This window comes from Camelus bactrianus, chromosome 1 (assembly GCF_048773025.1).
Source record: "Camelus bactrianus isolate YW-2024 breed Bactrian camel chromosome 1, ASM4877302v1, whole genome shotgun sequence".
NCBI lineage: Eukaryota > Metazoa > Chordata > Mammalia > Artiodactyla > Camelidae > Camelus > Camelus bactrianus.
The window spans coordinates 51,394,202-51,408,057 of NC_133539.1; the positions used below are offsets into that span (position 1 = coordinate 51,394,202).

A 13,856-nucleotide genomic window follows, 5' to 3' on the forward strand; every position below is an offset into this window, starting at 1 on the left:
AATGACATGCAACAAATAAGACTCATTTGAATGAATATATTTACACATATCCATATATAATATATCCATATATAAATGTATATGTATGTGTGTGTGTGTGTGTGTGTGTGTGTGTGTGTGTATCTCACTACTGCTTTGAAAGACAAACAAGGAATTACAGCAAGAATTAAGAATCATACAGGGCAGTTGACACCACTCCTGCACTCTCCGCTTTCCATCCATTAAAGCCACCCTTCCATTGTGTTCTGGAACATATTCCCACTTATGTACTCCTGTAATTTATAGTTTTTGCTCTCTTGAAATCATGAATTTCTCCCTCACTACTAGATCATTCCCATTAACATGCAAATATGTGCTAGTATTTCCCATCTTTAAAAAACAAACCACCACCAAAAAAAAATCCCAATCATCAACAGAAACAAATCCTTCTTTGATCCCATGTGACCCCTATTACATGCATGGTCTCTGTTTCCTCACCTCCTATTCTCTCCTCAGCTCCCTGGAATAGGGCTTTCTTCCGAGCAACTCCACTGAAAACACTCCTGTCTATGTCATGAATAATCTCCAGATTGCCAAATCAAAGTGTCACTTGTCTATCCTCTTTTTAATTGAATCCAGCAGAATGTAGCCTGGTTAACCACCGTCACCTGTTACCAGAAATACTTTGTCCTCTCAGCTTCTCAACGGAAGATTCTCCAGGTTTTCTATCTCATTAGCTCCTCATCCTCTGAGTAATTATTCATATACTCTAGGACTTGGTCTTAAATCCTCATATTTCTTCTCTCTCTCTCCAGACTATGTCCCAAGTTGATTTCATTCACTTCCAGAGCATTAAAAACATTGACATGTTGTTGACTCCCAGATTCCTTACTACAATCTTTATGTCCAGGCTTATATATTCAGCTGCCTATTAGACGTATCCATTTGGATGTCCAACAGGCATCTCACATTCAACATCTCTTAAGGCCCCGAGTGGACCTTGGCAGAGGCCTCCTCAGCATCTGGCAGCTCAAACATCGTTTCTTCAGAGAGGCCTTTCCCATGTTGCTTTCCCCACCATACCTCTCCCTCTCTACTTCTTTAGTTGTTGGCTTGCTTACTGCCTGTTTTCCACAACTAGCACATAAGACTTGCGAGGGCAGGGCTACGGTCTGTCTTCTTTACTGCTCTATTCTGCTACCTAGGACAATGTTGAGCACATAGTAGGTGCTCTACAGACATTTGTTAAATGAATATAAATATGCTTGTTAGGCAATCATGAAAGACTTCACATCCTGCCTGGTTTTCTCTAATGAATTTATCTTTTCAACCATAAACTTGACCAACTGTCTATCAATGAAAAGCACATTTATACACCCATAAAAGTTACTGATAAGTATTTCTAAAAAGTAAGGTTTTAATAAAAATAAAGCAATAGGATGTTAAAAGGAATTCAGATTTTTATTTTCAAAAGGTCACTGTGGGAGACCTGTGAGTGGCTATCTTACTGCTGCACTCGACAGGCTATCCTGTCAGGGTCACAGGGACATTAAGCCACCACTTGGACCACCAGTGACCATGCTGCTGCAGGTGGTACTTCCTGTCATCACTACTGTGGCCCCCTCTTTGAAGAATGCAGCATTTCCAGGTCCAGGGGAATTGCAGGTAACAAGAATCTTTCCCAGGGGGCAGTCAGTCTTGACCCTGAACCACTTCTTCCTGAACATGGAGGACTTTGTCATGGGCTTATCCCTGCGGGATTCTTCTAGTTCCTTTATCTTAAAACTGGTGTCACAGGACTTATCTTGTATTTTCTATCCAAATAAATATATGTGATTCCCTAGAGACCTTTTCTATCATATCAAACAGTAGGTTTGCTCATCTATGTAATGAGAAAATATGGTCCCTCTGTTGTACAATTTGCTAATAAACTCAAAGAGCAAAAAACTGCCCACCTAGAAGAGATGAAGCAGGCTTCCATCAAACTCATCCAGGATGCAACGGATTTGGAAAATTCACAGCAGGCACTGGTTCAGAAGTGTCATTATCTTCTTGATGGTCAGAAGAATAACACCGCTATGGCCTTGGAGATTGCTAACTGGTAACAACTATATAAAGTATACAAGGAGGTAAAGAATCGCCTGTGCAGAAAATGATGTATCAAAAAGAATACGACCACATGAAAAACTGGGTAGAGAAACACCTTGCGCAGAGCATCTTTGCCCAGAAGCAAAAGAAGACAATTAGCAAGTGCATTTTAGATCTAAAGCTGCTTGCAAGGAAAGCTCAAACACAGCCAATCTATAAATGCATCTACCTCATTTGAGGCAGCTACAAACAGTTGATTTATAAAATGGAAACTAGTCCATGTGACAAAATCATTTTGTCTATTATTATAGACTGAAGTTACATTTTACCTTTCCAAAAAAAGAAAAGATTTGGCCTTGATACAGTAAGAGAAATAGAACAACCTATTAGCTAGTAATGTATTTCTCATCCTTCTTGCTCTGTATAAGCAGTTTGCTTCCAGCAAGAACAAAGCTGGACAGACAGCAAATTTGTGACTTTTTCTGAACCAATCAGAGAACTGAAGCCATCCCCAAATCTGGAAACAGGCACCTTCAGGGAGACACAACACCTAAACATTTGCGTATCTGAGGCAGAAGCTATCCTACACCACGAGCCAGTAAGATGATTAAATTTTGGTGACTTGCTGCAAGCCAAGGGTGGGCAGGCATTAGAAGGGTGAAGTTCCTAGGGGTCACAGTCATAGGGAAATTCCCACCTTTTTGCTCTAGAAATCCACGAGGCTCTCACAGAGAGGATCAGGGAAAATCCAGAGTTCCCACTGTGGTTCTGGTTGGCAGAAAGCAACACCAACCACTGAAAAATCTGCCCAGACTCTTTTCTCTGGCTTCACCTGCAAGCAGCATCACGTGAAAGCACTAGTGTAATGCCACTCCAGCTGGAGGAAGGGAACTCTGCCTAGACTAGCTTCCGTATCTCACCTAAGTGAAGGAGGAACCTCACAGAGGGAAGAGCTTTAAGGTCACAGACTGAGACACTGGATACTGAAAGGAGGGAACACAGGGCCAGGGAAAGGCTCTACCTCTAGAGAGCAGCAGAAATTCTTCTGAATGCCCAATACGGTGCACTCCAAAGAGTGAGACTTAATCAGAACGTTAGAGAATGCTCCCCTCATCCACAGCCCACCAGCACACTAGCAAACCTCTAGTAGTAACAGTGGAGTACAGCTGAAGAACTGCAAGAGAAAGACTCGTTCTGGGGACCAGCAGAAAGAAAGACCTACAGCCAAAAGAGGAGACAAAAAAAAAAAAAAAAAAAATCACTAGCAAAAACTGAAGTCTATGATGCCCATAGCAACAACAAACCTCAACAATGGTAACCACAGAAACAACAACCTCCAACATAGCCCAACTCCTGGCTAGATTAACACAAATCTCCACTACTAATGGCTCATTTATCTCAGTTTCTATTGCCCTGTACAATATGTCTGGCTTTCAACAACAACAAAAATAAGATATCAAAAGACAAGAGATAAACATAGTCTGAAAAGATAAAGTAACCATCAGAACAAGACTCAAATATGACAGAGATGTTGGAACTATCAGAGAGGAAGTTTTACATAACTTACGATAATATTAAAGACTCCAGTGGAAAAGGTGGTCATCATTTAAGATCAGATAGGTAATTTTACCAGAGACATGGAAACTATAATAGTCAAATGAAAATGCTAGAAATCAAAAACACATGGTAACCAAGAGGGCCTTCAATGTGCTTATCACTAGACTTGACACAGCTGAGGAAAGAATCACGTAACTTGAAGTTAGGGCAATAGAAATCACACAAACTGAAACGCAAAGAGAAAAAAAAGAGTGAAAAAAACAACAGAGCATCCAAGAGCTGTGGGACAGTATCAAACAATGTAATACAAGCATAACTGGAATCCGAGAAGGAAAAGGAAAAAAATGAGACGGGTAAAGCATTTCAAGAAATAATGGGTAAATAAGTCCTAAAGTTACTGTGAGACACAAAACCACATACCCACGGAACTTAGAGATCACCAAGAAGGGAAAACAAACAAACTACACCTAGACATCATATTCAATCTACTAAAAAACAAAGACAGAAAAAATCTGGAAGGCAGCTGAGGGGAAAAACCCATGTTACCTACTATTATGAACTTAATGTTTGTGTTCCCCTCCAGATTCATATATTCATGCCCTAACCCCACCCCGACTACGTGTGGCTGTATTTGGACATGGGGCCTCTAAAGAAGTAATTAAGGTAAATGAAGTCCTGCAGGGTGGGATTGTATCCTTATAAAAGAGACACCAGAGAGTTGACATACTCTATCTCTCCATCTGTGTGCATGCACTGCGGAAAGGACATGGGATGATGTGGTGAGAAGGTGACCTACTATATACCAGAAAAAGCGCTCTCACCAGAAACCAACAATGCTGGCACCTTGACCTTGGACATCCATCCTCCAGCACTGTGAGAAAATTAATTTCTGTTGTTTAAGCCACCTGCTCTGAGCTATTTTGTTATGGCAGCCTGAGCAGACTAAGATGCCTACAAAGGAACAAAGATAAGAATTAAAGCAAACTTCTTGCCAGAAACCAGACAAACAAAAAGACAACAGAGTCACATTTTAAAAATGTTGAAAGAAAAATAACTGTAACCCAGAATTCTTTACCTAGTAAAAATATCCTTCAAAGGTGAAGGAGAAATAAAGACTTCCTCAAACAAACAAAACTAAAGGAATTCACTACCAGTAGACCAACACTATAAGAAATGTTAAAGGACGTTCTTTAGGTAGAAGGAATACAATATAGTTAAAAACTCAGATCTACGTAAAGAAATAAAGAGCATCAGAAATGGAAGAAATGAAGTAAAATATAATTTTCAGCTTATTTTTAATTACACTAAAATATAACTGTTTAAAGCAATAACAGTAACAAGATGATGGGTATTTATAGTATATATGAAAGTAAAATATATGACATATATGACAATAATGGTGACCACACTCAGTCTTCCCCTTGAGATCTGAAATAAGGCAAGGATGCCTTCTCTCATTACTATTCAACCTTGCACTGGAAGTCCTAGCTAATGTAATAAGGCAAGAAAAGGAAAGAAAAGTATACAGACTAGAAAGGGAGAAATAAAACTGCCTTTATTGGCAGACAACATGGTGCTCTATGTAGAAAATTCCAAAAAGTCTATTAAAAAAAACCTCTTAGAACTAATGAGTTTATCATGGTTGCAGGATACAAGGTCAACATACAAAAATGAATTGTGTTCCTACCTACTAGCAATGAATAAACAGAATCTGAAATTTTAAAAAGACACTATTTACAACAGCATCACAAAAAGAAGTACCTGGGTATAAATCTAACAAAATATATATAAGATGTGTGGAAAGCTACAAACATAGCTCATAAACAGATCAAAGATCTAAATAAATGGAGAGCTATACCATGTTTACAGATTAAAGACTCGATGTTGTAAAAATGTCAATTCTCCCAATTTGATCTACAGATTCAATATGATCCCAGTCAATCACAACATGGTGCCAAATGTAGCAAGCTTTTTTGTACATATTGACAAGATTGTTCTAAAACTTACACAGAAAAATCAAGAAACCAGAATAGCCATATTCCGAAAAAGAATAAAGTGGGAAAATTCACACTGTGAGATTGTAAGATTATAAAGCTACAGCAATCAAAGACAATGTGGCATCAGCAAAGGACTACACACAAAGATCAACAGAACAGAACAGAGCTCCCAAAAAGACCCACACAAATGTAGTCAACTGATTTTTTTAAAAAGATTTATTTATTTATTTTAATGGAGGTGCTGGGGATTGAACCTAGGACTTCATGCATGCTAAGCACACACTCTGCCACTCCCTCTCAAATGATTTTTGACAAAGGTATAAATGTAATTCAACAGAGAAAAGACAGCTTTCTAAACAAATAATACTGGACAATTGGATGTCTATATGCAAAAATAAAAACAAAAACATGACACATACTTTACACCTAATGTAAAAATTATCCCCAAATGTACAATAAACCTAAAAGTATAACATAAAGCTATAAAAACTTCTTGAAGAAAACATAAGAGAAAATCTGAGTGACTTGGGTTTGATAATTAGTTTTTGGATATAACACTAAAAGCATATCCACTGAAAGAAAAAAATTCAATAAATTGGACTTCATCAAAATTAAACCTCTTCCTCTGTGAAAATCACTGCTAAGTGAATTAAAATACAAGCCCCAAACTGGAGAAAATATTTACAATCACATATCTAGTAGAGGACTTGGTCTGGAATATATAAAGGACCCTTAAAGGCCAGCAATAAGAAAATAACTCAAGTGAAAAATGGGCAAAAGATCTGAACAGACACTTTACCATATAAGACACAGAGACAGCAAGTAAACAAATAAAAGGATGCTCAACATTATTTGTTGTTTGGTAAATGCAAATAAACACCACAGTAAGATACCACTCACTACACACCTATTAGAATGGCTAAAATGCAAAAATAATTAAAAATTGCTGGCAAGGATGCTGGGACAAGAGGAACCTTCTGGTGGGTATGTGAAATGGAAAAGCCACTTTGGAAGAGAATTTGGCAGTTAACTATAAAGTTAAACATAGACTTAGCACACTACCCAGCAACCACACTTCTAGGTATTTACCTAAATTAGCTGAAAACTTATGTCCAAACAAAAACCTGTATGTGAATGTTTGTAGCAGCTTAATTCATAACTGCTAGGACCTGGAAGCAATATCAACAGAGAAATAGAGAAAGTATTCCAGAATAAAAAGGCTGTTTTTAAAAACTGGCCTTCAACATATAAATAAAAAGATTTTGAAGGATTCTGAGTAATGAGTTGAAAATACTCATGATAAAATCTTAGATGAAAAAAGAAGCTTAAAAACTACATCTACCAGGAGGAAGGTATAGCTCAGTGGTAGAGTGCATGCTTAGCATGCGAGAGGTCCTGGGTTCAATCCCCAGTACTGCCATTAAATAAATAAATAAACCTAATTACTTCCCCATCCCCTCCCCCAAAACTATATACACCTACACACACAAATTATCAACTTAACTATTAAAAGACAGCATTGCACAGAGAAAAAGAACAGAAGTAGGTATTCTAAGATTTTAAGAGTAGTTACTTCACTCCTGAGTTCATAGGTATTTTTTCCATCTTTTTTATATTTCCCCAATGTTCTACAATGAACATATATGAGAGGGGAAACTTTTTATACTGTTTATTTTTAAAATTGTCTCACTGCTTTACAGTAGCATGACCCGAAATTACTGAGTGGTCTATAAAAAGGGTTCTGTGGTCAGATATGTGTGGCTACTTGGCACACTGTGTCCCTCTTCTGGAAACTCCTGATTCCTGGTAGGATGCTGAAGGTTCTGAGAAATCAGCTAATAAAGAATCTTGTTTAACATGGCATTAACCAGCATTTAGCAAAGTTTTTTGACCACAGGACTTTTATTTTCTCAAAACAACTTAGTATCTCAGGAATGCCAGAATGGTGGAAAGGCCTTTTGAAGACTCAGCTTCAGCACCAGCTAGATGGCAATACCTTGCAGGTCTGGGGTAAGATTCTTCAGAAGGCTGTATATGCTCTGAGTCAGCATTCAATATACATGGTGCTCTTTTTCTCCCACAGCCAGTATTCATGGGGGCCAGGAGTCAAGGGGTGGAAATGGGATTGGCACCACTCACTACTATTAGCAAAATTTTTGCTTCCTTTTCCTTTAATGTTTCTGTTGGCCTAGAGGTCTTGGTTCCCAATGGGGAAAAGCTTCTACAAGTAGACACAACAATGTTCAATTGAACTGGAAGTTACAACTGCCACCTAGTCATTTTAGGCTCCTCATACATCTGAATCAACAGATAAAGAAGGAAGTGCTGGCTGGCGTGATTGGTCCTGACTACTAAGGGAAGACTGGACTACTGCTCCACAATAGAGGTGAGGGAGACGATGCCTGGAATACAGAGGACCCCTCAGGGTATCTCTTAGTACTACCATGCCCTGTGATTAAGGTCAAAGGAAAACTACAACCCAATCCATGCTGGCCTACTAACGGTCCAGACCCTTCAGGTCCCCCCACGACTGGCAGAGATGCTTGCTGAAGACAAAGGATAGGGTGGGGAGTGGAAGAAGGTAATTATAAATACCAGCTACACCCACTTGACCGGTTACAGAGCTGAAGACTGTAATTGTCATGAGTATTCCCTTCCTATTTTGCAACGAATATGTTTGTGTGTATACAAATCTTTGTTTCCTTTCCTCTCTTATTGTCTAATCATGTAACATAAGATGTACTGACTCTGTGTCATGGTATTTAAGTATTGTTAATTTCACATCATAACATTTAAGTTATGGGATACAAGGGGAAGAATAAACATCATTCAAGGAATTTACCTCCTCTTCCAGGAAAGGGGTTAGTTCATTTTTGGTTGTATCCTGGGTAGCTGTATCATATTAGGCGGAATAATCACTTTGTTGTTGTCTTTATTTGGAGACCAGGTACAGTTTAAGGAGATGTGTATGGGTGCCAAGTTGATAATGGCTGCTTGTGATTTTAATTTTATGTGTCAACTTGACTGTGCCAACATGGTGCCCACATTAAACATTTCTGAGTGTGTGTGAGGGTGTTTCCAGATGAGATTAGCCTTTGAATCCATGGACTCAGTAAAGTAGACTGTCCTGCCAAATGTGTACTGGCATTATCAAATCCTTGAGGGCCTGAAGAGGGCAAAAAGGCAGAGAAGAGAGGAATTTGCTTGTTTTATGCTTCCCGGCTGCCTGCTGAGCTGGGACATTGGTCTTCTCCTGCCCTGAACTGGGATTTATACCATCAGCTGCCCTGGTTTCAGGCCTTCGGACTTGGACTGGAACTACACCTCTGGCTTTCCTGGGTCTCCAGCTTACAGATAGCAGATCCTGGGACTTCTCAGCCTCCATAAGCCTATGAGCCAGTTCTTCATAATAAATCTCTTCCTATACATACAGCTTATTGGCTCTGTTTTTCTGGAGAACCCTGACTAACACAATTTCCAATTCAAATCTCTTTTCTATGAAAATATCTCTAATTTCTCCAAAATCCTCATGGATCTAGTCCTGTGTGAACTTCTTGTCCTCTTTTGGTCTCTGGGAGGCACAAGACAGGTGTATATTTTTAGATCTTACCTTCCTTTCTACCTAGATTTAATAACCTTGAAAGTAAGAATTTTCTCCAATGTTCATAGCAGCACTATTTACAACAGCCAAGACATGGAAGCAATCTAAATGTCCATTGACAGACGACTGGATAAAGAAGTTATGGCATACCGATACAATGAAATACTGCTCAGTGATTTAAAAAAAAGAGTAAAATAATGTCATTTGCAGCAACATGGATGGACCTGGAGATTGTCATTCTAAGTGAAGTAAGCCAGAAAGAGAAAGAAAAATACCATATGATATTACTCATATGTGGAATCTAAAAAAAAAAAAAAGGAAAAAAGATGACACTAATGAGCTCACCTACAGACTCAAAGAGATAGTAAAAGTAAACAATCTATGGTTACCGAGGGAAAGGGGGTGGGAAGGGATAAATTTGGGAGCTTGTGATTTGCAAATGATAACCTCTCTATATAAAAATAGATAAAAACCAAATTTCTTCTGTATAGCACAGGGAATTATATTCAACATCTTGTAATAATAACCTTTAATGAAAAAGAATATAAAAACAAAAACATGTATATATATGCATGCATGACTACGACACTATGCTGTACACCAGAAACTGACCATTGTAACTGACTATACTTCAAAAAAAAATCATGAAAAAGAAAAGAATTTTCTCTCTTATTTCTTCTGTATTTTCTTCCATTTGTTCATTCATCTACTCATTCAGTACGCTTTCTGAGTTCCTATGATATGCCAGGTGCATTTCTAGCTAATACAACAGTGAGCAACATCAGAATGTTCCCTTTACTCTTAAGGAGGTTACAGTCTATTTGCGGATTCAGAAATGAATAAAACAACAAAGAAACAGATACATAACTATAAGCCCCGGTAATGCTTTGAAGGAAATAGACTCTGAGTCCTAACCTAACCTTGCGTATTGAGGAGGGTGGGGCAAGGCAGGAAAGGCTAATCATGTTGAGCTAAGATCTGAGGAAAGAGTAGGTTTTCATTAAGTAGGTAGAGAAGAGGGGGGAGGTGAGAGAAGAGTGTTCTAGACAGAAGTTCTCAGGAGGGAAGGTGCACAGGACCACAGTATTGCACACAACAGGCTTCAAGGAGCAGGCGACTGAGCAAAGAGACAATACTAACCATTTTCTTCAGTCTTTTCTCCTCTCGTTTTTTCTCAAGCTGAGCCTCCTTTTCTTCTGCTTCTCTTTTCTGACGCTCCTCCTCTTGGGCTTTTAACTGGGCCTGATCAAGATTAGAATTTGTAAAAATCAGAACCCTCTCGTATTGTATGGAAATAAGATCTTTTACGCTGAGGGAAGTATCTACAAAAGTGCTTACCCAGTCTCTGGAAGAAGCCTGCACTTTGTATTAAACGTAGAAAACCTGACCTATAACTTAAATGTTTCTCCAAAAGAATCCTTCTCTACTTGGGAAGATGACACTAAACATGAATAAGACCATTAACTTTCCATCATAAAATGGTTACTTTTTAGTTCTTATTTTCATCTGTGAAACACTAGATCCAAACTATATACAGTATAAGAAAAAATTTCCTTCCATTTCACACACACACAAAAACCCCCTAACTGTTAGAAATGTTTATTTTTTCTTAGAAGGTACAACATTTACTTCTGGTAGTCAGGGTCAAAACTTTGAAAGGTAAGAATTACCCACGTTTGTAAACTTATCACGTTGAACACCTACCTATAACACGTTAGTATTGGTTATGCATAAATCTTCCAAGTTGCTGGCTCCCATCGACTTTCGTCGCATTTCCTTCCTGCTATACTAATGATGCTGACGTTTCCCCTTTCATCACAGAGCTCAGGCCAGGAGGCAAAGAGCCATTTCCAAAGCTGGTGTTACTCTACTGCCTTAGCAACCTTAAAACAAGCTAGGTCTTATTTTTTAATAAAGACCTATACAAATCCTTTTTCTTGCCTCAGTTTGCATTCTTGACTTATTACCAATTTCTCCTCTTCTTGTTTTTTCTTCCTCTCTGCCAAGATCCGCCTACGTTCAGCTCGCTGAACTGCTCTCTCTTCCATTGCTAGAAAATAGTAACAGAGTTCCAATATAAAAAATATAAGGAACACTGTAAAAGAAACTTCTCCATTTTACAGAACAGTTTAGTGTTACTGTTGAAGTCTTCTTTTAGGTTGAGAGTTCACAATCTCAGAAACATATATGTGTGTGCATAAAATTTATATAAAAATATAAATGTAGAAATTGTAGGTATACACATACACACCTCCTACAGGTTAAAGACCTACAATCCTATCCTCCACAATGATGAACAATTTGCAATTATGTTTTTGTTCACATCTATTAGAATAACCGTTTACTGCTTTAAATATTAAGATTATGTGTCTTGATGATACTTTTAGTATGTGAAACCCAGAAACCAGAATTTTAACTTGATAGTTCCTTTAATGAAAATAGAAAACTTTAATTACATCTAACAAATACTTTGAGAATAGAATCACTCCTCAAATCCCACTGAGTTTGCTACTTTTCCCTAAGTCACTGCATATATATATATATATATATATCTGTATATGCAACAACCACCACCACCAAACTGAAGTTTGGGGTCATGACGATTACATTTCAAACTAGTTTTAAGGCTTGGATATCCAGATGGGCAGGAAATGGAATTGTGTTAGGCATCTGAGAACTGGCATCTGAATGAATTTGAGTGTCAGACTCTTGTTCTTGACAGTCTATTAAATATCGATCCAAAAGAAGCAAATGTGCAAGATGGCCTGATAATATGACTCTGTCATCAGTTGGGGTTTCACAGGCAGAGGGGCGTGGGTGGGAGGGGTACCAAGTTCTGCTCCCGTAAGTCAGCCAATGGTTACTTTCAGTTCCTTGTGCTAATTTACAGAGAGGAAAATTTAAGTCCAAGTTTCAAGAAATAATCAAAAAACTTGCCAGGCTATTTCTTACAGATATTAAGTGTCTACTTTGCTGGAGAAAGAACAGTGGGGGTGCCACAGATGGCAGGAATGAGACGGTCTCTGGAGGCAGAAATAGACTAGAGGATTAAACTGCGAGAGCCCTGAAAAGCAGTCTGTAGCAATATGACTTTTTCTCACCTTTCCTAGAGCTAGTCATCAAAGACTACTTGAAAAGTAGCCTGGTGTTCCAAAATTTACTAACTCTTTGATCAATCAAGTATAAAAAAAAATCACACCAAACTGAGCATTTCCTGACCATCCTCAGTGGTGGGCAAAGATGGCATAAACTGCTGAACTTGGCAGAGAGTCAATACAAAGCATGCTAATTTCTTCACTAATAGGAATGGACTTCAGGCACAGTGTCCTCATCACTTCCTGTTAGGGCAGCAATCTTGCCATAGGTTAAAAATCAGATTTACAAACCACAGTATAACAGTGAAAGTGCCTACCACTACATATAAACAAATGTTCAGTGCATGGCTAAGTACATAGTGAGAACAATTAGCAGATTCACTAGGTGGGTTCTGAGGAATGCTTTTCTTCTCATAGTACTGTTTGGTTTAATAAGGATTTCTATGCACATCAAAAATGTTCTTAAAATGTCTGGCTTGTAGATTTCATTTCAAAAGCCTATCATCAAGGCACAACTCATGACAAAATGATGTAATTACTTGATGTGGATTGCTGTAAACTGGTCAATATTTTAATATTCACAAAATACAATGACAGGTGATCTTTATCAGTGTTTATTCTTAGCAGCTACTCAGTTTTCTCATTTGTGTAATTTGCCCTTTTTTAACTCACGTCCAAATCTCAAATTATACAAAAATTATAAAGCCTTTCAGCGTGTTTGTTTTTTTGTTTCTTGTTTTTTGTTTTTTTGTTGGCTGGAAAGGACAAAAAATTTGGCAGAAAGGGCAGGAAGAAAGTCATGGTGCTCTCTGGTGTATCCACTCCTCACATGTCTACTCATTTTAGACTTTGACCGAGTTCTGCCAAGTCTCCAAACCCAAGAAGGTTCAGTCCCAGCACATTCTACTCCAGGAGGAAAGATAACCATCCCCAAGGCCCCACCAAGATAGCCCTGCCTTTCAGTATGGGGTGAGGTGCCATCAGCTGCCTCCGGTTCCTTCTGGGTCCAGAAAGAGAATTTCGGGAGTCACTTCTACCACCTTCAGTCCCAGGGGAAGCAACAGGTGAACTGGGAAAAAAAAAGGGAAAAGAATTTAGACCAATCACCAGCTCATTCAAAGTCCTTGCACCTGAGGAACTCAAAGCATGTTACAAACTTTAATTAATCCTTACTCTCTGAGAGTATTATTATACCCATTCGATAAATTAGTATAATAAGGCATGGAAAGGTTGAGTGATTGGCCTGAATCTACAATGTGAGTCAGGCTTTCTGACTCCCATCCCATTGCTTCAAATCAATAGGTACCACCCACTTCTTATCCTCTCATACATATCGAGTATGTCACAAGTACCTCTAAAACCATCTTCAGTGGCTTTTGAGAAATTTGGGCTCTTATTTTAGGCTCAAAGATGTTTACTTTTAATCAAAACAACTACAAACTTAAGTGAGGTAATTGGCCATCCCCAAGGGCTGCTCCATTTGGACCTGATATTGTCCGACCTGGCTTCTCAGCCCTAAATATAATCAGAAACTCAGAA

General features: G+C 38.5%; 1 protein-coding gene and 1 pseudogene across 3 annotated transcripts in view; one reads left to right on the forward strand and one right to left on the reverse strand.

The window, feature by feature from the left end:
- CCDC191 (coiled-coil domain containing 191) overlaps positions 1 to 13,856 on the reverse strand; it is an 81,530-nt gene that overhangs the window by 19,751 nt on the left and 47,923 nt on the right. For all 3 annotated transcript variants that reach the window (XM_010970819.3, XM_045507165.2, XM_074363801.1), the window contains 3 exons: positions 13,274 to 13,386; positions 11,190 to 11,272; positions 10,363 to 10,464 (listed from right to left, as the gene is read on the reverse strand). In XM_010970819.3, the coding sequence (XP_010969121.1) occupies positions 10,363 to 10,464; positions 11,190 to 11,272; positions 13,274 to 13,386 (298 nt within the window). The remainder of the gene's footprint in view (positions 1 to 10,362; positions 10,465 to 11,189; positions 11,273 to 13,273; positions 13,387 to 13,856) is intronic.
- Positions 1,558 to 3,445, forward strand: LOC105081646 (ATP synthase peripheral stalk subunit b, mitochondrial pseudogene; annotated as a pseudogene).